Source organism: Pecten maximus, chromosome 3 (assembly GCF_902652985.1).
Source record: "Pecten maximus chromosome 3, xPecMax1.1, whole genome shotgun sequence".
NCBI classification, from domain to species: domain Eukaryota; kingdom Metazoa; phylum Mollusca; class Bivalvia; order Pectinida; family Pectinidae; genus Pecten; species Pecten maximus.
In genome coordinates this window covers 19227748-19252548 of record NC_047017.1, presented here as the reverse complement: position 1 = coordinate 19252548, position 24801 = coordinate 19227748, and the positions used below count along the sequence as shown (strand labels likewise).

At 35.5% G+C, this 24801-nt stretch overlaps 1 protein-coding gene across 1 annotated transcript; it reads right to left on the bottom strand.

Moving 5' to 3' along the window:
- Window positions 1–1656: 1656 nt before the first annotated feature.
- On the bottom strand, window positions 1657–17345 carry LOC117323477 (cdc42 homolog). The gene is made up of 3 exons (XM_033878725.1): window positions 17040–17345; window positions 4013–4101; window positions 1657–3189 (listed from the first exon to the last, which is right to left on the bottom strand). The coding sequence occupies exons 1-3, from the start codon at window positions 17194–17196 to the stop codon at window positions 2782–2784; spliced, it is 654 nt and encodes a 217-aa protein (XP_033734616.1). The 5' UTR covers window positions 17197–17345; the 3' UTR covers window positions 1657–2781.
- Window positions 17346–24801: the final 7456 nt, after the last annotated feature.

Genomic DNA, 24801 nt, shown 5'->3' with positions numbered 1-24801 from the left:
AAGTAAGTATTCAGGCATTCTGCGTTACCAAATGGATGTTGGAGAAAGGAGGTACAATCTCTCAGAAAAGGAATACATTTGTACAGGTTTGTTTATTGTAAGTTTTCAACAAAGATTTGGCTGTTTTCCACCATTTATCTGGAGGTGGGTTGTTATTAAGTCAATCTGATTAAAATCAGCTGTTACATGGCTACATTTACTATGCACTACGCCTGAAACATTCAGGCGTAGTGCATAGTAAACGTAGCCATGTAACAGCTGATTTTAATCAGATTGTTATTAAGTGATTTTGTGTGTCTCTAATAAGATCAATAGTTTCATTACGAACTAATATATACCTTTCCCAGTCATTAGGAGATTTATAATTCACAGTTTTTTAATGGATACGATTCTTTTGTCTGATCATATCATTATCAAACGTTATCATATTATCATTGATCCTACCAATGTCCGCACCATCATATTTGATGTTGTCGAAATTGACAATTATGCCGGTTTCATGTCCATATTGCATCCTCATTACACCCTTGCCAGTTTCTTACTGTGTCCAAAACACATTTCCACTAATTCGTTATCACGCGCACAATTACGCGTGCACCACACCAAATTCGTTCTTACTACGTTTTTACTACGACCCAAACGATTTTTCTACACGTGCACTACTGCTTGGCGTATTGTATTGTTTTACGATCCGTCGACAATATGAGTCATTAAGGGCCAAACTGCTTAGAGTGCTGTTTTGTTGTCGTGGATCGATCACAAAAGCCTTTTTTTTCAACAGAAAGACAAGCACGGCTGTCTTCTATTCCTTCCCGCCACCAAAATATTGTCCTTGCATCAGAACAATTGGTTTATTTTGTTTAACGTCCTATTAACAACCAGGGTCATTTAAGGACGTGACGTGCCTGGTTTTGGAGGTTGGGGAAAGCTGAAGAACCCGGAGAAAAACAACCGACCTACGGTCAGTACCAGGCAATTGCCCCACGTGGGTATCGAAATCGCAATCCAGAGGGGGAGAGCTAGTGATAAAGTGTGAATTCAGCAGAAGAACTTTCCGTGTTGTTATTCTCTATGGTGTTCGGACCGACAGTGATATAGGAATTGGACTGGAATCCAGTATTTTTTCCCCGTCGATTCCATGAACGTGACACAGACGGCAGCTAGAACATGCTGTTCATGGAGTGTCTTAAACGTATTAAGCACCGCCTGAATGTATTAGCAGCATAATGGTATTTATCAACAGGGCATAGGCGTATCATGGTCGTTGCACAAGCGTATAGAGGTCGTAGTGAGAACTGCGTTCACTTAGCAAGGACGCAGTGACAGCGCAATTCGATCATTTCCGTCGGGGCTACGTTTTACTGTGTCAATGCAGTCTCTATTAACTTGCGTCATTACCACGTCAATACCGCCCGTACAACGTCTTTACTATGTTCGTCCTGATTGAACCACGTCCTCACTACGTTTTATAACATGTTCAAGGTTTGTGCACGTCCTCCATGTCCATTAAGACCATTTACCATGCCCTTGTCGGTTTCAGCTCATACTGCGTTCTATCTCCGTCATACAACGTTTTCCTGGACGTGGTGGTCGTAGTGGGAACGTGGCTGAGTGTGATTGGGATTTTAGAGGAGGAGCAGGGTTTTCAACTCGTCATTGGTTTTATGGATTTTATTTAAACATAATCTGTACAAAAGAAATTATGGATGATATAAATTAACGAAATGTCTTCACTTGGTGTCAAAGCAGACAAACTAATTGTAAAAATATATAAATATATAAAATGTCTTGTACATTGTATTACTTGTACATGAAGTTCATGGTTTGTTAAGGAAAGTTGGCAAAAATGGGCACATGATGAAAATGTCAAATTAATTTACATACTCGTGCAATACTGATACAGTAGGTAATGTTAAAAGCATATAAACAGTCAGAAAATCCAGTTAAATCTACAATCATTCATCAATTTTTGAAAAATAATAAATTTTCACCCCAAAGGATTGATAGTAAAGTAATATTACACTTGCTTTTACGAACATAGAAAGATAACTTTATCATTTTTTCATAGGAACAGATATCTTATGACGTTATTATTTTTTATGTGGTGAATTATCCTGAGTAGTCCGTGGTAGGTGTCTGACAGATTACAGTTTGTTGTTGGTAGTGACGATTATGTCTCACGGCACAGGCTTATTACAAACTCCGAACTTTGCACTCTCTGCCCTCACGCGAGTGTGTCATGGACACATGTATGCTGTATTTAGTCACCCAACCAGTACAACAATTTTTCATAAATATCCATTTAAGGCATAACGTACATGTTGATGATGAATAGTAATATCATATACAAGAATGGCCGGCATCTAGGGACATATAGTTAGATCAGCAGACCAGCCGCTGGTTTAGATAACATTTAATATTTCGGAATTCTTAAAGTGTTTAAGGTTCATTCTTCATTAAAAGAACATGCACTGTTGACACATTTGTCTTTTTCGCTTAATATCCAGTGTTTTTGTTTTTGCTTGTCAAGTCGACATTATTTACTCTAGTCCAGCTTATATCTCAATTCTTCCTCTCGAGCCCATTGTTTTATCCAGTTGACATTGATTTTGTTTATATGCAGTTCCGAATGCACTGTGGGTACACGATGCATAATAATGCAACGAAAACCCTTTATAATATCGAAGTTCAGTCTTTTGCACTAAACCCATCTTGTTTCTACGATGAAATTCCTTTCTGTGATGCGTAATGCTCTCCGTGAATTCCACCATTTCGACATAGTTAGGACACGACACATGGTCCGCCATTCTTTCCGGAATGCCGCTGGTCGCTGGTTTCTGGACCAGTAACCATGACGACGGTCTCAAACACTTCCTTAAGTCCAATCTGGTTCAATGCAGAGCATTCTACATACGTTTTCGCACCGAAGGTTTTCGCACATTTAATTCCTTCTTGAATAGATATTACTTTCTGGTCTTTTTCTTTTAATTTTTGTTTCACAGTTTCGTCCTCTCGAAGATCTGTCTTTGTGCCGACCAAAACGAAGGTAGCCTTTGGGGCCAGAATTTTGATTTCAGAGAGCCAGTTTTGTTTAACATTGGTCAGTGTGTCGGGGTCTGTCACACTAAAACATACAAGGAATATATCTGTTCCCACTGTAAACAACTCGCGGATTCGACGGTACTCGTCCTGTGGAAATAACCAATCAAAGAATTACACATACATATCGACGGTACTCGTCCTGTGGAAACAACCAATCAAAGAAGTACACATATATATCGACGGTATTCGTCCTGTGGAAATAACCAATCAAAGAATTACACATATATATCGACGGTACTCGTCCTATGGAAACAACCAATCAAATAATTACATATATATATCGACGGTACTCGTCCTGTGGAAGTAAACTAATCAATCAAATATTACACAAATATGTGTATGGATGCTTGCATTATTACTTTTATGGTAAAAAGTAAACACCCTAATTATTTCAACACCTAGGCCAAATTATTTTATTTCATTTATTGTTAATAAAATATATGCTGCCTATTCTTTTTTTTTGGCTCAAATATTTACACATTAACTATTTAGAATCCGCCTAAGTTTAGCCTTAGTTTATTATGTCTCTGACACTAGACAGGTCAGAGGAAACATGCTACACCTGCCATCTCTGTGTCAGAATGTCCAATGTCAGGGCCACAGGAAACTCGGGCTAGCCTAGGCTATACTATGACGTCATCTTTGTTTGTCAATTTTACTCTTTATCTGTAAATCTGTATATTGTTTCTGATTTATTGTTATTTTTACCAGACATCATGTTACTTATAATTTTCATAAAGTGATAACATTACCATCAAAAATTTGAAACTGAAATGAAACATTCTGACGTCACTCGTCATGAAAATTAATCCGGTAAGTATTTTCGAACTTTTCTAATGAAAGTAAATTAGTCAACCCTCCACTTCCAAACTGGTGCAACCCAATGATCCGATTTCTGATGGATACTTACTGATCCGATCGTGTCTGTCAAACCAATGCTGTATTTACAGCCATTGAACTGCATCTCCACAGGGACTTCAAATGATGTTGACCGTCCAGCTGTGAGTAAAAAAAAAAAGATAAATAAATACATTATTAGTGTAGTAAGATAACAATATAGGTATAGAGATATTTATCATATGAAATATGCAGCCCTTTGTAATTTTCCATGTATGACTGCATGATTTAGGAGCAAATACAGGACATGATGTCGCATCATGAAACATTGCCGGAGACATGAAAGTTCGGTATCAAAAATATCTTACAACGACATAATAGCAAAAACCATAATTCTAACTCAAAATCAAACGAGAGCAAAATATGAACGAAAGTATAGATTTGCTTCAACGACGACACACGCCATACAAATTTATGGGATAGCCCGGGTTTCCTTTGGACATTCTGACAGATGTTTGGGAATTTCCCAAGTATGGTGTCAGGGCCAGAGGAAACTCGGTTTATTGGCAGAAGATTTACATTGCATGTCATCAAATAATTGGTTTGGAAGATTGCTCTAAAATGTAGCGGGGCCAATAGCTTAAAGAAGACAAGAAATTTATATAAAAAGTATCATGCCAAGTGGTTTAAACTCAGTCAAAATGACATTTAGAATTTTAAAACGCATCTATCTCCATCTGAAATTGCAATAATGTTTTAATAAATTACAGAAAATGACAAAATCATACAATAGGCAAAATACAATAGGGATACTGCTTCGTCATCAAAAACGCGTTTTAAAGTTCAATTTCCACTTATCTGTCTCACAGTGAGTTTTGATATGGTTTATTACTGTCATCTAAAGAGTAGTTAATACAAGCTTCATTACTAATGATTTTTTCACCTTTACCCTATTGGTCCAGAGGCTGGATGAGTAATATTACGTCTATAACCGGTTATACATAATATATATACATACATGCATACACACACACATATATATAAACAGGACCATGTACTGTCTGCATTAATATGAATCATATGGGCGTATTCGAAGAAACGCTTCAAATTCTGTGAGATAAAATCATATCTCAATTGTTTTTCTAAACGTAAACATTGAACAAACAATATAACTAATTATCCCCTCTCTTTAATATCCATCCTCCTCTGATTCACCCTTTAATCGCTTCTCTATAACATTCCTCCTCTAATCCTGTAAGTATCCCATAACCTCTATCATATCCATCTTCTAATCCCCGCCCCCTCCCTCCCTCCCTCTACAATATTCATCCCCTAATTGTGACTCTGTAATATTCATTCTCTAATCCCCATCTATAATATTCATACCCTAATCTCTCCGTCTATGAAATCCATCCTCTAATCCCCCTCTATAATATCCATCCTCTAATCCCTCCTCTATAATATCCATCCTATAATCCCCCTCTATAATATCCATCCTCTAATCCCCCTCTATAATATCCATCCTATAATCCCTCCTCTATAATATCCATCCTCTAATCCCCCTCTATAATATTCATCCTCTAATCCCTCCTCTATAATATCCATCCTATAATCCCTCCTCTATAATATCCATCCTCTAATCCCCCTCTATAATATCCATCCTCTAATCCCTCCTCTATAATATTCATCCTCTAATCCCTCCTCTATAATATCCATCCTCTAATCCCTCCTCTATAATATCCATCCTATAATCCCTCCTCTATAATATCCATCCTCTAATCCCCCTCTATAATATTCATCCTCTAATCCCTCCTCTATAATATCCATCCAATAATCGCCCCTCTATAATATCCATCCTATAATCGCCCTTTCAAATTTTCCTTTAAGATGATATTTTCCCATACAACTACTAATAAGGTTCTCCAATCAGTTTCCCTTCTTAAATAACCCTCTATTAATCATCCCTCTGACATACTCGCCCAGTAATTAACTCCTACAATATTCCAAAATTAATCATCCCTTCACAATAATCTCCCGTTAATAATCGCTGTACAACACTCATATAGTAATAATCCCTCTACAATACTTATACATTCACCGTGTCTACAGTACTCAACAATTCAACATCAAAATGTAATACTCAACCATTAACTATTCTCTAAAGTATTCACCCATTAAATTCCTCTAAAATACTCACCCATTAAATATCTCTGTAATACACAACTATTACCTTAACCTCTACAATAATCACCCATTAATTAAACCTTTACAATACACAACCATTAATTACCCTCTACAATACTCACCCATTAATTAAACCTTTACACTACTCACCCATTGATTAAATCTCTACACTACTCACCCATTGATTAAATCTCTACACTAATCACCCATTAATTGAATCTCTACACTACTCACCCATTAATTAAATCTCTACAATACTCGCCCATTAATTAAATCTCTACAATACTCACCCATTAATTGAATCTCTACACTACTCACCCATTAATTAAATCTCTACACTACTCATCCATTAATTAAATATCTACAATACTCGCCCATTAATTAAATCTCTACAATACTCACCCATTGATTAAATCTCTACACTACTCACCCATTAATTAAATCTCTACAATACTCGCCCATTAATTAAATCTCTACAATACTCACCCATTAATTAAATATCTACACTACTCACCCATTGATTAAATCTCTACACTACTCACCCATTAATTGAATCTCTACAATACTCACCCATTTCATTGAATCTCTACAATACTCACCCATTAATTAAATATCTACAATACTCATTCCATTAATTAAATCTCTACAATACTCACCCATTAATTAAATATCTACAATACTCATACATTAATTAAATCTCTACAATACTCACCCATTGATTATCCATTTGTAATACACAACGTTATCTACTCCGCTACAATACCCAACAAATAACTAAAATTCAATTCTCACTCATTAATTATCTATTTTAAATGCACAGCCATTAATCACCCCTCTACAATACTCACTCATTAATTACACCTCTACAATACACAGTGATCAAATTACAACTCTACAACACACAACCATTAACTTCCCCTCTACAATACATATTGAACATTACTTCAATTATCACCCAATAATGAACTGTGGAAACGTGTATCAATTATAATTTCATTAGTATTCATTATCATGATGGAGAATTTATATGTCTTTAAATTGTACCCTGAATGATTTTTGACATTTTTATTGTAAATTCGTTCTCTTTAACAATAAAAGATATTGAAACTGTCCAGAACTCATATCCTTATAATATACAGACCAGAATGTCTCATTCTCGACAAGGATTATTACACATGAAAATCAGATGTCTCAACTGTACTGCATGGAGCATACAAAACATGCCATTAAAGTTACCAAACAGATGTCACGTGGCTAACCATTGTGCCGCGTCAGAAACTACAAATGTTCATTATATCTATTCCACCACGATAAAATGTAACAAAATATTGAGATGTCTACCTCATTCTCCCTACTTCCTAAGAACATTTTTGGTCTATTACGCCTTAGTTAGGGATGTCATATTGCAATAAAATAAATTCTGATCAATACGCAGACTAAACATTACACTCTTTACATATCCACAAAGATGACATACGTAATAAGTACCCAAAGTATATTTTACTTCATTTATTATCTTCAAGGAGGAACCTACGTCTAAAACTTCCAGAGAATAAATGGATATATCGTTTTGTTTGTGATAGAGGAAAATGGAAAAAGGGACAGGGAAGGCAGCTGTGTAGTTATAACACGGAAAAGATGAAATTAGAATATCATAATATTAGTAAAATTGTACCAGGTACAACTCAGCACCCAAATTCACTGATAGCTATCGGCAGAGCACCAGTCACACGGGAAGTTTTACCCTATCGTGTACAAATAGGTTACAATGTTAACCGGTCGATATTGGCTTCGGACCATAGTTAGGAATCATTACAATGAGATCCAACCATATTTTCATGTTTTGATTAACCTAAAAATAAACATTTCTAAATATTTGATTTGATGTTTACGATAGATACATTTAAACATTATATTCCATTGATAGATTCCACAGCTAAATGATTAATACTTCTTGAAACAACCGTCCCTACTGCCTATATTGTATGATATTCTATTATAAAAAAAAAAAAAAAAAAATATGGTGTGTATCATTTAGCTTCTTATTTGTAAAGGGAGATGATGTGTAACACGTGTACACGTGATATGAAGATAATGATTAACATGCACTTCACTGTATGTAAGTGGTAGTAGTAAAAGGGAGTGTTTAGGGAGAAATCGTTGAGGAAGTGACTGCCGACAGTACTGAGGTTTATATATACAGACAAATCACAGCTTACACCATCTATGTAACACAACTTCTCTTACGTTTTACATCCTATGTACAATTTATGCAACTATTTTGCTAGTTTACATAATTCCAAAGTTAAAGAGGGGAAAGTGTGAACATTAGAATAAATAGTTTCTCTGATCTAACTGAAAACAAGAGATTAAAGCGAAAACACTGTTTGATCAGAGCATTACAGAGGTTTTCCTGTCTACATGTATATGTTAGCGTTTGTCAGTGGGCTGATTTTAAAGTGTCTCCAACGCAATCATTATATGTAAAACAAAAGATCTGCTTCCCTATTTAGCTGAAATGTTAGATAGCTTCATTAATATATAACCTGTTAGTAACTTAATATATATTATCATTAATTTAAATAATAATTACGACAATAACAATGTAAGCTAATGACTACCGCGACACTTTCTACGATTGGTTTTGGTTTTGTCTGGTTTAACGTCCTATCAACAGCCAAGGTCAGTTAAGGACGGCTTTCTCTGTATGCGAAGCGCATGTGTGTGGTGAATGTGTTTTGTGAGGATGTGGTGTGTATGTTTTTGTCTCCCTGTGATAGCATGGAACTGATAGCGACTTTATTATACTGACAACGGGCGAAACAGTCGTCCCAATGAATTCCAAAATGTTGAGCGGGGCAGGCACATTCTACTAAAGAAAATAGCAATGTATTCAACAGAGAGTACTAATCTAACAAACAAATATAATGAACACAATGAAAATATTATTAACCAAACAAAAAAACAAAAACAAAAATTCTTTACTGAAGAACAGTATGTCCAATGGGCTTGTATCGTTCGTTCACCCATTACTTAACTAACTTCTATGAACTTCATCAATCAGATTCGATAAAATTCACCTTGTACATATGGATGTCTCTTGATTTGTGCCATTAGTAAAAGGCCTGTTGATTATTCAGAAGAAGTAATTTAATGGAGAAGTGACGAAGGACGTAGAACTACGGCCGAGCTCAAACGCCATGGTCTTTCTAGCATGTGAGGTAACAACAACAATTTATCCTGAAGGTAACAACAATTTCTACTAAATACATTTATAAACTTTGTGCAGAAAGCAACAACTTCTAATGAAGATACTGAAGACAATACAAGTCTTTCTACAGAAGGCAACAACAACTTGTACTGAAGACAACAACAACGCTTTCTGTAGGAGACAACAACAACTTGTACTAAAGGCATATACAAACCTTTCTGTAGAAGACTAAAATAACTGGTCCTGAAGACAATGACAACGTTTTCTACAGAAGGCAACAACAACTTGTACTGAAAACAGTCACATCGCTTCTACTAAATCCTTTAAAAATGCGTTCTGCAGAAGGCAACAGCTTCTTCTGAAGTTACTGAAGACAATAGCAAAGCTTTCTATAGAAGGCAACAACAACTTGTACTGAAGACAGTTACAACGTTTTCTATAGAAGGCAACAGCAAGTTGTACAGAAGAAAATAACAACGTTTTCTGTAGAATACAACAGTAACAATTTCTACTGAAGACAATAATAATGTTATTAAGTTAAGATAGTTTTCATCTGACAATGATGTTTTGAATACCGAAATGTTTTACATTCGTGATGAAATTTCATTGAAAAGGTGATGGTATTCCTAAATCTGAAGACAATAATGCACACTGACAGTAATGCTCTCCTCGGAAGACAAGTGCCAGACCCACATCCGTCAATGGGCCGCACCAGACGGTGGGAATGTTGTTCAGAGAAAAGAGTGACATGAGTTCTATTGACACAGAATACAATGTTCTTATCAAACTTCAGTCAACTTGTTTTAGAAAATTCGGCGACCGAGGTCTGAACAGGGCTCAATGATGGTGGTCAGAGAGATAATAAAAACGGGGAATAGCGCCATGTAAATGAAATGGTTATTCTTACTCCACATCGATAAAACGTGTAGTACAAAATATGAATAAAAATAGATTCATATGGAAACCAAACAACATGTTTAACAATAATACAAGGAGATTAAATATTCTGGAAGGGGAAGTTTCTGCTGCTACATCGATGACATCGCCATGTTAATCTGTGTAATCCATAACCCATACTGAATTCCTCTCAAGTTGCAAGAACATCCAATCACTTGTTCCTGAGAAATAGTGAGAATAAACTCCATACCAACCAAAACGACAAATTAGGATCAGGGTCATGGCAAAGGACCCACCAGGCATATTCAAATCGTACAAGGAAATGGGACTTTTTTCCAGTGACATCACGACGTCAACTAACAAACTTTCCCGTGGTCTTCGTCAACATTATTTATTTATTTCGTCAGCAGTCACCGTCTGTCACGGAAATCGTGATATTGGGTAGAAGTAATTGAATATCGAATCTTATAGAACACGTTCAAATCTGAGGTAAACTGAGTTATTCAAACAGAATTCAATGAGTGATATCTAGTTCAGGCAAAGCATTTATCTATAAATCAGAGGTCGTGAAGGGGCAAGTACAAAACGATAACTATTGGCATGTTTAATGATGAAAGACAGATTGATGTGATTAGATGTTCCACACGTTATCTAATATAGACATTCCTGTGACATAGGTGTTGTAGGTCAGGCACATGTGTGTATGTATCAGTCGCGGAATATGTGTGTACAGGAAGAAGTTTGACTGGTCTATCACCGTACGGTAACATATAACACTAACAGGATTTATATAAATGGCAGTCAGTGCACTTAATCCGGTTTATACGGGGCTGTGGAATTACAAATTATACTAATTGTACTAATAGTTCAAGGATTTTCTCCTAAACGGAAAAGTCAACTGGGTATTTTTAACTGGAAATCCAATGGAATGTCATCTAATATTCAAATTATAGGAGGCGTGTTTTGATTACATATTGTAACCAACAATACAAACTGGAGTTGTCCAAACAACTAAAACGTTACAAACAATACAAACTGGAGTTGTCCAAACAACTAAAACATTACTAACAATACAAACTGGAGTTGTCCAAACAACTAAAACGTCACTAACAGTACAAACTGGAGTTGTCCAAACAACTAAAACGTCACTTACAATACAAACTGGAGTTGTCCAAACAACTAAAACGTCACTTACAATACAAACTGGAGTTGTCCAAACTAAAACGTTACTAACAATACAAACTGGAGTTGTCCAAACAACCAAAACGTCACTTACAATACAAACTGGAGTTGTCCAAACAACTAAAACGTTACTAAAAATACAAATTGTAGTTGTCCAAACAATGAAAACGTGACTTACAGTACAAACTGGAGTTGGTCAAACAACTAAAACGTTACTAACAATACAAACTGGAGTTGTCTTAAAAACCAAAACGTTACTTACAATACAAACTGGAGTTGTCCAAACAACTAAAATGTTACTTACAATACAAACTGGAGTTGTCCAAACAACTAAAACGTTATTAACAATACAAACTGGAGTTGTCCAAACAACTAAAACGTTACTTACAATACAAACTGGAGTTGTCAAAAAAACCAAAACGTTACTTACAATACAAACTGGAGTTGTCTTAGCAACTACAATGTACTTACAATGCAAACTGGAGTTGTCTTAAAAAAAAAACGTTACTTACAATACAAACTGGAGTTGTCCAAACAACTAAAACGTTACTTAAAATACAAACTGGAGTTGTCCAAACAACCAAAACGTTACTTACAATACAAACTGGACTTGTCTTAGCAACTAAAATGTACTTACAATGCAAACTGGAGTTGTCTTAAAAACCAAAACGTTACTTACAATACAAACTGGAGTTGTCCAAACTAAAACGTTACTAACAATACAAACTGGAGTTGTCCAAACAACCAAAACGTCACTTACAATACAAACTGGAGTTGTCCAAACAACTAAAACGTTACTAAAAATACAAATTGTAGTTGTCCAAACAATGAAAACGTGACTTACAGTACAAACTGGAGTTGGTCAAACAACTAAAACGTTACTAACAATACAAACTGGAGTTGTCTTAAAAACCAAAACGTTATTAACAATACAAACTGGAGTTGTCCAAACAACTAAAACGTTACTTACAATACAAACTGGAGTTGTCCAAAAAACCAAAACGTTACTTACAATACAAACTGGAGTTGTCTTAGCAACTACAATGTACTTACAATACAAACTGGAGTTGTCTTAAAAACCAAAACGTTACTTACAATACAAACTGGAGTTGTCCAAACAACTAAAACGTTACTTAAAATACAAACTGGAGTTGTCCAAACAACCAAAACGTTACTTACAATACAAACTGGACTTGTCTTAGCAACTAAAATGTACTTACAATGCAAACTGGAGTTGTCTTAAAAACCAAAACGTTACTTACAATACAAACTGGAGTTGTCCAAACAACTAAAACGTTACTTACAATACAAACTGGAGTTGTCTTAGCAACTACAATGTACTTACAATACAAACACGAGTTGTCTTAAAAAAAACGTTACTTACAATACAAACTGGATTTGTCCAAACAACTAAAACGTTACTTAAAATACAAACTGGAGTTGTCCAAACAACCAAAACGTTACTTACAATACAAACTGGACTTGTCTTAGCAACTAAAATGTACTTACAATGCAAACTGGAGTTGTCTTAAAAACTAAAACGTTACTTACAATACAAACTGGAGTTGTCCAAACAACCAAAACGTTACTTACAATACAAACTGGACTTGTCTTAGCAACTAAAATGTACTTACAATGCAAACTGGAGTTGTCTTAAAAACCAAAACGTTACTTACAATACAAACTGGAGTTGTCTTAAAAACCAAAACGTAACTTACAATACAAACTGGAGTTGTCCAAACAACTAAAATGTTACTTACAATACAAACTGGAGTTGTCCAAACAACTAAAACGTTTTTAACAATACAAACTGGAGTTGTCCAAACAACTAAAACATTACTTACAATACAAACTGGAGTTGTCCAAACAACTAAAACGTTACTTACAATACAAACTGGAGTTGTCCAAACAACTAAAACGTTACTTACAATACAAACTGGAGTTGTCCAAACAACCAAAACGTTACTTACAATACAAACTGGACTTGTCTTAGCAACTAAAATGTACTTACAATGCAAACTGGAGTTGTCTTAAAAACCAAAACGTTACTTACAATACAAACTGGAGTTGTCCAAACAACTAAAACGTTATTAACAATACAAACTGGAGTTGTCCAAACAACCAAAACGTTACTTACAATACAAACTGGACTTGTCTTAGCAACTAAAATGTACTTACAATGCAAACTGGAGTTGTCTTAAAAACCAAAACGTTACTTACAATACAAACTGGAGTTGTCCAAACAACTAAAACGTTACTTACAATACAAACTGGAGTTGTCTTAGCAACTAAAACGTTACTTACAATACAAACTGGAGTTGTCCAAACAACTAAAACGTTACTTACAATACAAACTGGAGTTGTCCAAACAACCAAAACGTTACTTACAATACAAACTGGACTTGTCTTAGCAACTAAAATGTACTTACAATGCAAACTGGAGTTGTCTTAAAAACCAAAACGTTACTTACAATACAAACTGGACTTGTCTTAGCAACTAAAATGTACTTACAATGCAAACTGGAGTTGTCTTAAAAACCAAAACGTTACTTACAATACAAACTGGCGTTGTCCAAATAACTAAAACGTTACTTACAATACAAACTGGAGTTGTCCAAACAACTAAAACGTTATTAACAATACAAACTGGAGTTGTCCAAACAACTAAAACGTTACTTACAATACAAACTGGAGTTGTCCAAACAACCAAAACGTTACTTACAATACAAACTGGACTTGTCTTAGCAACTAAAATGTACTTACAATGCAAACTGGAGTTGTCTTAAAAACCAAAACGTTACTTACAATACAAACTGGAGTTGTCTTAGCAACTAAAATGTACTTACAATGCAAACTGGAGTTGTCTTAAAAACCAAAACGTTACTTACAATACAAACTGGAGTTGTCCAAACAACTAAAACGTTACTTACAATACAAACTGGAGTTGTCCAAACAACTAAAACGTTATTAACAATACAAACTGGAGTTGTCCAAACAACTAAAACGTTACTAACAATACAAACTGGAGTTGTCTTAAAAACTAAAACGTTATTAACAATACAAACTGGAGTTGTCCAAACAACTAAAACGTTACTTACAATACAAACTGGAGTTGTCATAGCAACTAAAATGTACTTACAATGCAAACTGGAGTCGCCCAAACAACTTAAATAACTACAACTAATATATAAATAGCACTTAACATTATTGTCTTCACAACCGTTTGTTTGTTTGTTTGTTTGTTTGTTTGTGTTTTGTTTATCGCCGTTAACAGCCAGGGTCATTTTGAGGCCGGTTCTCCTTGTAGTAGTTTGTGTCTACATAAATAAACAACGAATAGGAGGCCCGTCGCATGCCATCCAGCGCAATCATAGTAAAGTGTTTGGCCCAAGGGCACAGCCACGTCAGCACAGATCGATCCGTTCCTCAGCTTCCCGAGAAACACAAACGACGTATGCAATTAGAATGTTACGAGCAATACAAATTACCGTAATCTATGCTGTATAAATGTACAGTGGTATGCTCGTTAACACGAAAATACCCTAAATATAAACTACAATGTTGTCCTATTCGGAGACTCGGTATGGAAATAGAGAACATTTCCTGTACGGCCAGTGCTGTTGTTCCACACGCGGTACACGTGATCCGAGGAGTGTAGGTTTGTACGTACATTACAGGAAGTCTAACACAGGAAGTGGCCCATCAAGTCGTGAATTCTAGAGACACTCAGGGACAGAAAACCTGTTTAAAGTGTACAAAATTACACCAAAACGAGTTGCATAAGCATATGGATTTATTTTTATTCACTATAACAATAACTTCATACAAACGATAAAAATAACTAAATATCACATCAAATCCGAGAGCAATATAACCTAACAATTGTTGTAGCGCGTGCAGCGTGCATATCTAATTGACCATCAGGGTAAAGTGGTTTTGCACTTGAAAACTCGTCATGACAAAATTACGTATAGCATAACACCCCTACCATGGTAACGACGATTTCTATCGGTCATTAAAGCTTTTTATAGACCTAAAGATTCGGGTTGTGATATACCGTATACAGTACCACTGATAGCTCTGTCACTTACATGTATGGACCTTGGCGAAAAAGGGTGTGATTTTGGCAACGAAACAAAAACATTATCTACTAATAACTGAAAATCGTAAAAACCAAAGAAGTGGACAATCAGAAAACGAAACGGAAAAAAAATATTGCTTTAACAAGCAACAAGAAAACAAAAATAAACAAAATCTAGCAACATTTTGATTGAACGAAAACTAAAAATTATGTTGCTGATAAAAAAGAATGCTACACAATGTAATGCATGTAATAAGACAAAGGGTACTGTGAATAGCCATGTAGTCCTAGACAACAACAACGAACAATGACTTTGGCGAATAAAACAAAAGACAAACTGTTCACAACAATAAAAACGCACAGTCTTAGCCTTTAAAGAAGAAAAACTCCATTGAAACAACAGCAGGTGCATCACCTTTACGATTTCAACAAAAGAAATGTTTGACAGATGTTATTCGACTCTCCCAGCTCGTGTTGGTTTGTGTATCTCAGGAAGCTGATAAACGGGCCGGTCCGCGCTGTCGTGGTCTTGTCCTTGAGTAAGACACTACCCTAATTGCTCCGGATGATATGCGACGGCCCTCCTGTATGTTGTTCAGTGCGGAAGTCACCAACTACTACACGGAGACTCCACCTCATAATGAACCTGGCTTTTCACGGGTAATAAATCCAGCAAACAAAAAAACCACTGACATGACAGGAGAATGAAAAGAGGATAGTATATAACTTGAACTCCCTCACAATTACACTGATAAATGAACATTCTCTAAAATTTGAGAGAAGGCTTGATCAAGATTGGGCCAATGCAAATGTTTACTTCAACAGCAGTTGCTTTCCGTCGTCATACCCAGTGTGACGTTCACAATATTGGATTTAGATGAGGATAATGATCTGGCTAGATTGGACTGATAGCCCAGAGGATAATCTGTGTAAATAAATGAGATGACCTTGACAGTTTAACTAAAACAAATGATATGTACTCGCTGGTACCCATGACTTTTTTAATTGTATTGTTCACAGTGCGAGTGGTTGAAATGTCGTATTTTTGTAGAACTGTGATAGACTGTGATGCATACATACCACACATATACAATAGCTTAGACTTCACTTGCAATAATACTTGAATTGTTTTCGTTGAACAATGGTGATGGCAATGTAAATTAGGCCGAGATACGAGTCGTGTAGTCTCTATTTATAATACGCACTAAGTGTGGAGAGAAAAACATTTCATTTCAAAGCTGGATGTCTTTGTCCAATAATCTAAAATTGTCTTATATGCCTTAACACATATAAATACCAATGCATTATGACGTCACAGCGTGTCCTCCTATCACATAAACTATTGTTTACATCCTTTTAAACCTACATTAAATGGATCTCTGTTCACAATAGAGTTTCTTGATAAAAAGCCAATTCACTTATAACTGAGTGCGCGTGACATCTGATGGATTGCTCAAGCACTCATTTACGTTATGATACAAATGACATTGAAACTTCATACCGTTTAAAACATCGATTTCATAACGAATTTAAGCGCGCCCCTACCTTTCACAGTTTGACTGCATTCATAAAGTCCAGGGACATCACTGTCGGGGAATTTGTTGGTGGCGTAGGTCATTAGAAGACACGTTTTCCCCACCCCACAATCTCCCACCGCCGTCACCTTTATCTTCCTCTCTTCGTCTACACCGTCGTCTGCCATGTCGGCAGTGTCGCGAACGTTTTACCCCTCCGCTCGTGCCCTACGATAACCACAGTTTGTTAAATGGTGTCGTTTAGACGTGCGAATCAGTGCAGCAGTGGACTGACTCTACACAGTGTGTGGTGTAATGAGACATCGTTTCCGCAGCTGTACTAGAGCTCTATACATCAATATCCGGACATGGCCCTACAACGTAGGTCGACCCGTTTCCTGATGTTACAAATGTCGTTTATATACTGCGTATACAACCCCTGTGATGTTTGTACACAAACTCGGTATTGAAGACGGCGACAGATACTCTCAGGACAAGCACGCAGGCCAGAGACCATGCCAAGTATGCTGAATGTTTAAAGAAGCTGGCTGGACGGAGATTTGTTTATCTCATCTTTATAAATATATGACATATCAACTGATATACTCTACAGTGTATATAATAAACCCGCATACAGACGAATGATAAGCGAAGAATGTAGCCGATCCGAAATGTTGCAGGCCTTGACAGATGAGCAGGAATACCAGCCATTGTGTGTTTAGTTACTGACACTACAGCCGACAATTGATCGAAACCAGACCATCTCCAAAGTCTTAAACAGCATTTTATTATTGCGATATGTGGTCAAATGACCAACCTTTCCTGGTCGTGTTTCAAAAACAGACAAGGATATGGATATATTATTCAGTTTCGCTGATAGTGAATATATCTCGACCAGTGAAAATACCAGAAACAATATTTTTTATTAAACAAGTTACTTTCCTGTTGACATACGGAAGAGTATTTCCCTGACCTCTCTCATTTAATCATCTTTCCTATCAGATAACAATTGTTTTATCTGATTTGCCTGTCCTGCCAGTCATTGGGTACTATCACCATGGCCAGATTCGTGGTATGATAGCTAGTTGTAATAAAACTCATCTCTTGTTTGATTTCCGACCTTTTGCTTCAGTTATCCCATATAATGACACTGTGCAACAAAATACAAATAAATCATATTGGGTGCCTCTAAAACTAACATCAACTTCAAACAATTTTAATTTCCAACACCTTCTGGGCTACATTTATACCAATAACCTGTTTGTTTCCGTGATTATCGAGTATTGCTCGAAAAATGTCTAAACTTGAACGCAAGATTTGCTCCGAAACTTACAATATAACATTGTCACGGTCACACGGCTATACATTATAACATTGTCATGGTCACACGGGTATACAATAGAACATTGTCATTGTCACCGGAATACAATATAACATTGTCATGGTCACACGGGTATACAATAGAACATTGTCATTGTCACCGGTATACAATATAACATTGTCATGGTCACACCGGTATACAATATAACATTGTCATGGTCACATGGGTATACAATATAACATTGTCATGGTCACACGGCTATACAATATAACATTGTCACGGTCACACGGGTATACAATATAACATTGTCATGGTCACACAGGTATACTATATAACATTGTCATGGTCACACGGGTATACAATATAACATTGTCATGGTCACACGGGTATACAATATAACATTGTCATGGTCACACAGGTATACAATATAACATTGTCATGGTCACACGGGTATACAATATAACATTGTCAGGGTCACGCGGGTATACAATAGTACATTTCTATGGTGACACATTGAGGCACATGTATATATCGGGACGTCTTTATGGTAATGCTGATTTTCATTTTGGGAGTTTCGTGCTGACTTGTGTCTAAGGTAGGCCATCTGGCAGTGCCTGGATACAGAACACTGGAGGCTCCTTTAAAGAATCTTTTAAGATGCCAATGGAAATAGTATTTCGCCAGGTCCCGGTCATCTTTTACCGGTGTATTTATTATTTTTGTTAAGTCCGTCTGTTATAGCTTCCAAGACACCAAATCATCCTGTAGAGCCCGCATTTTATTGCCACAACAGACTGCCATTAGACACTCCCATTGCTCCTAAAAAGTTCATAAGTGAAGTGTCGGCCTTTAGCAAATTGAAGTATGTGTAGACAAGAGTGAACTTAATTATGCTCTCAAAGATACTTCAATATATCTAATGTCTGGTCTTTATATATAAATAGATATAAGATGATGAAAGTAAAGGTTTTAGAGAAATGACACCAGCATAACGGTGACAAAAAGACATTTCAGCCGACATCGTTTTCCTATGGGACGTTTCCTGTGTCATCGGATAGGTGAAGTGTTTGGTGTTTTCCCCTAAGTATTATTTTGTGCGCAGCTTTAAATTGAGGAACCTACACTTTCCTGGTTGTATACCAAATTAGTTGTTCTCCAGTCCAACTTAACAAGCACACTTGGTGTTGCTCAATGCACTCCGCTAAAAAAAGTGACTTTGACCTTGACCCCAAACCCCAGAAACTCGAACTTGTTCGAGATAATATGGTAATTTATCATTGCGTGAAGTTTAATCAAAATCCCTCAAGGAATGAAGCCACTAGTAGGTGGCATATTTCTGCCATCGAGTTGCCGACTTACGACTTAAAGCGACCCCTTCTCAGAAATATGTCGACATATATATATATATATATATACAAGACAGACGGGGAGGACACCTAGGCTATAGTCCCCCAGGTTTCACCGGTAAGGGACTACATGAAACATACACAGCAATCCCTCAAAAAGACGTCTGCTTCCAGCACTTCTACTGTACATTGCAACTTATCGACAATATATAAAAAAATTCTCATTAGTTGAAAATATATCAGCCTTTTAGAAACCGCTGCAGCAGTATTGAATTTCAAATGATTAAATTGGCCGACGCACGAGCTGATCTTCAGCATAAAGTAGTCTAGAACATAGGGTAATTTATATAAATGTTACTCAGCTATATGGTACTTCAGAAGAAGAATGACTATCGATGTGTCTAGCTACCTTTAACATAAACTTGTTCTCAAAAAAGTAAACTCATTCATATGTAAAAGATTTGCATCTGCTGCCAGTCTACATTATATTCCCAGGTATTATGGCTCTAGACCTCTGCCACAAAGGCAAGTCTAGTCATATATTTATCAAATTGATCAGATATGTAATAGGCATTTCTGGCAAATTTTATCAATATAAGACTAGACATGTCCCAGTGCCTTTTAGGATAAATGTTTTTGGCGTTTTAAGCATGTTTGATACCTGTGACATTCCTGGTCATTTACACGAACTTATCTCTGGTTTTTCAGATACACTATATCCAAATATCCAGTGTATTTAATATGGTTTCCCAGAAAGTGTTATTCATAGAAAAATCAGACGATGGATAAGGAATGCATGCACCACTCCTCGTGCAAAAACCACACTTCCCATATATGTAGTATATATACATATTCAAATAACTAAAAATACATTTTCTACAACTTCATTAGTACTTTATTTCCGGACTTTGTGTGTACAGAAAACCTCATCAAACATTAAACATTTGACACCCTTATATCCACTTAGAGTGAGATTAATCTGTACATGAAATCATCATATCTATAATGTCACTTTGTCGTGTGTGTTTTCTAATCCACAACACATCAAACTGATTTCCGTACATTCTACTACATCAATATATGTATATATTTTTTAAACAAGGACAGAACTTTCTATTTTCATCGTTTATAAATTAATAAGATGTAAATTATACAGGAATATTTTTGGGATTCAAACTATGTATATATTATATCCACCATCTGTGTTTGGCTGTTTAGGGAGTTTTACTGTAAATAACTCGTAAATTGAACAGAATCCATCACTTGGTTGGAGTTTTACTTTCCAAATGTTTATCACATTTATACCTGAAATACAAAAACAGGCCGTCCATAATAGGCTTCCTTTCAAGTTTTAAAATGTGAGTTGATATACCTCATTTTGGTTCAATGTCTTAAAAGGTTTTTGACTTCGATATTTGGCAGAAAATTGAAGTATTTTGCCTGATAGCTGATTGATACCCAGAATGAGAAGACATTTATATCTTGGGCAGATAATGACAAGCACTCGTATCTTTAACATTTAGGTTGATATTAGCCCACAAGCCTTAGGATGATATCAGGTGTCCCTTTTGCCAATATTCCAGACAAACGTCACCTCAAAATATTGTAGTCCTTAGACCTTTAAAAGCCACACTTTTCACACATAGTTCCACCACCACCCCTAGACTTGTGGAAGCAAGTGAGCACATCAAACTTACCATATTTACAAATAGTTATACTATCATGCATAAATCTGGGTAAGCCGCATATATCACATTTACATAGTTACGATTTTCACAAACCATATACATCACATATGTAATTTGTATATGTATACAGAATACAAACTATTTGTAAAGTGTTTTTTTTTATAGTTCTTATGTCTAGTTCTAGGTGTTAACATGTTTTGTTCTATAATTTTATATCAATTATGTAACTTCCTATCTCATAACAGATTTGTGTTGATTAATTATCAATTGTATATTCAAATCTCATTGGTAGAAAGTGCTGTCGGATGATAGCATGGAACATAAATGTTTATGACGTAAAGAGATGTAATTCAGGAAAAACAATAAAAATCAAAGTACTGAAAGTACTGTAGGAGGCGTTTGTCAGATGTAAAAGGAGATATTTGAAATAAAGCAAGAATACAAATTAAACTGATATCAACATGACTAAACATTTCCACTTAAGTGTGTCAAACCAACTGGACATAATGGTTTTCACAGTCCTGATGAATGTAATGGTTTAGACTGTTCCGATATACATAATGGTTTTAACCATCTTAAAGTTTCAAACCTACTTCTAAAAGTAGTTAAACATTTCTTATTTCAATCAAACCTTTACTTAAGAAGTCAAACATTTTAAATTTTTTCAAATCGACTTCTACTTAGGTACATGTCATTAACATTCATACTTTAAACCATCTTTTATATTTAAGTAGTTCAAAATTTGCATTTATGTGTTTAAACAAACTTATATTTTACAGGCCTGGGTATTAGAATGTCGAAACAATATGATATGCATTTCGATATGTTATAACAATACACGATATGTATTGAAAATACAGGGAGTGTCTGCTACTTTTTTTGTTGAAAGTGTGCAATGTCTTTCAATATCTTGTAAACAAAATTGTTTATTCCTTTCTATTTTGATCTTAGAATAATATCAAAATTAGATTGACGGCTTTTAAAAGTTATTACACTTTTTTTTCAACAAAGACCTCATTTGTTAAGGACAATTATTTTAAAATTAGATATCAATTCCATCTATTTTAATAGATCCAATGTCAATATTAACAATAAACTGTGATTTGTGATTTGTTGCTTTTTAATTTACCACCAAGATGTAGATAATAGCCTAGTAGCTATAGGTACTGTATATAAATATACAGCGTTTTACATGCAAAATATTGAAGAAACTTTCATATTTGATATCAATTCAATATGATTGTATAAGTCCCTTGGGGTGGGGAAAGAACCCTGGGCCTATTTTTACATCAGGATTGTGTTCATCTCTTGGTCAATTTGGCTTAATTGACATAAATAACTTCTTCTCTGAAACTAAGCAATCGATATAGCTCATACTTGACTGGTAGCATCATTTTGGGTAGGGATTCAAAATTGTAAAAATGGTGGGGTTGACCCCTGGGGGGCAGGGTCAAAAGGGGTCAATTGGTTTCTCTGAAACTAAGTTATGGATATAACTCACATTGGTTGTGGTAGCAATCCCTATGGGGTTGTACCCAAAGTCAATTTCATTTCATGGATTAATTGCACAATTTGGTATAAAACCTACATTTGTATGGTAGCATGGTTATGGGGTGGGTATTCAAAATTGTACGAATGCTGGGGTTAACCTCCCGGGGGCTGAAGGATGGGACCAAAATAGGTCAATTTCGCTAAATTGACATTTTTAGAATAACAATAAACCAATGTACATGTACCCATATAAAATGCTTATGATATATTGACATAGAAATACCAGCGACAAATTAACTTAAGCATCATTCTTGTTTCATATCTCATAAAACCAGGTGAGCGATACAGGCCCTCTGGGCCTCTTGTTTTATCTGTGAAACCATTCAGATCCCAACTCCATAATCTTGCTGGACACTCCTTTTGAGCCAACAATTGAATTGCAATTTATGGATAATTTTTAATTTTGGCAAGAAAACATTCTTTAAAGGGCATGTCTGCATCATTTTTAATAATTTACCCTTGAAACTTCGCACACACCTTCATAAGAGCCGGTTCTTTAAAATGTGAATGAAGGTCATGGTCAGAGAGATAAACTCAATATTTGTAGCCAGTCACACATGTTACATGTATCTGTTTGCCAAATATCCAGCCTTTATGTGTATGTGCAGTTTTGGGTCATTTTTTCATTTTGGTAGGAATTTCTTTTTAAAAGTGCCATATCATTTTGATTATTTGACCTTGATACATTGCACACACCTTTAGAAGGGCCGATCTTTAAAATGTGACCCAAATTAATAATTTTTGAAAGAACTTTGAATTTTTTTCATCATTTGACCCCCGTGACCTTGAATGAAGGTCAAGGTCAAATATAAGTATAACATTTGTAGCCAGCCATACGTTATCGATGCGCCAAACATCAAGCCTTCATGTGTATATAGATAAAAGAGCAGAAACCTTTATTCTGCAATTTTGGATTATTATTTAATTTTGGCTGGAGAAGAAATAGCTTTATGATTCTTTTCCAAGTGCCATATCTTTCTGCCTTATTTTTATCTGATGACAATAAAATATGCACATTCTGTTTCAGTGGACTATGTTCTTTCATATGAAATGAAAAAAATAATCAATTTGAGATTTTTATTTTTGACATTCGAACCCATAAACAAGTCGTTGGCCTTGACATTCTCTGACAATATGTCATTGAAGAAAGTTTGCCCTAACCACGTGCTAACCAATTTCCAAATAAAATGAAACAAATTATGCTAAAATATGTGTGATGAGTTTCCTATATAAACTATAGTAAATGTATCCTCTCCCCAGGGAGAATGCGACACATAGAGGGCCATGAAATTAACAATTTTGATAAAACAGCTGAAGAACCTTTTGTACACCATTCTGCGATATCTTGGTCTTAAGAAGAAGACCGACGCATGACGACAGATCAAATTATAATGGTGTATATTATGAGCTGAATGTCAAAGGATTGTAAACTCGTACAAATTTGTATATATTATCAGGCAGTCAGCCTAAATGTATGTTTCATATCTACCATATTAGAAGTTTGAGGTTTGTACGATATATATATAATTAATTTGTACACATACATTAAATGAGTTAGCTGCTTTCATAAATTAAGATGTTTTTTCTAGAGTTTACTAGGCCGGATGAAATATGATCATGAGCAATCAGTATGGTCAATATGTGATTTGATAAAATGCCTCTCGTAGGTCAACCACTCATGATCACTCAACTTCTTTTTGTAGAGTCAATATTATATGTACGAGAATTAAACTCTCACGATGTCTGTTGCACATAAGTACAAAGAAATAACATATCACTTAAGCCGAAAAAAAATCACACTTAAGTAGCAATAACACATAATAGTCGAAAACCCAATATATGTTATCAGTGATAAGAAACAGTACTTATAAGCATTTTGGCAATTTA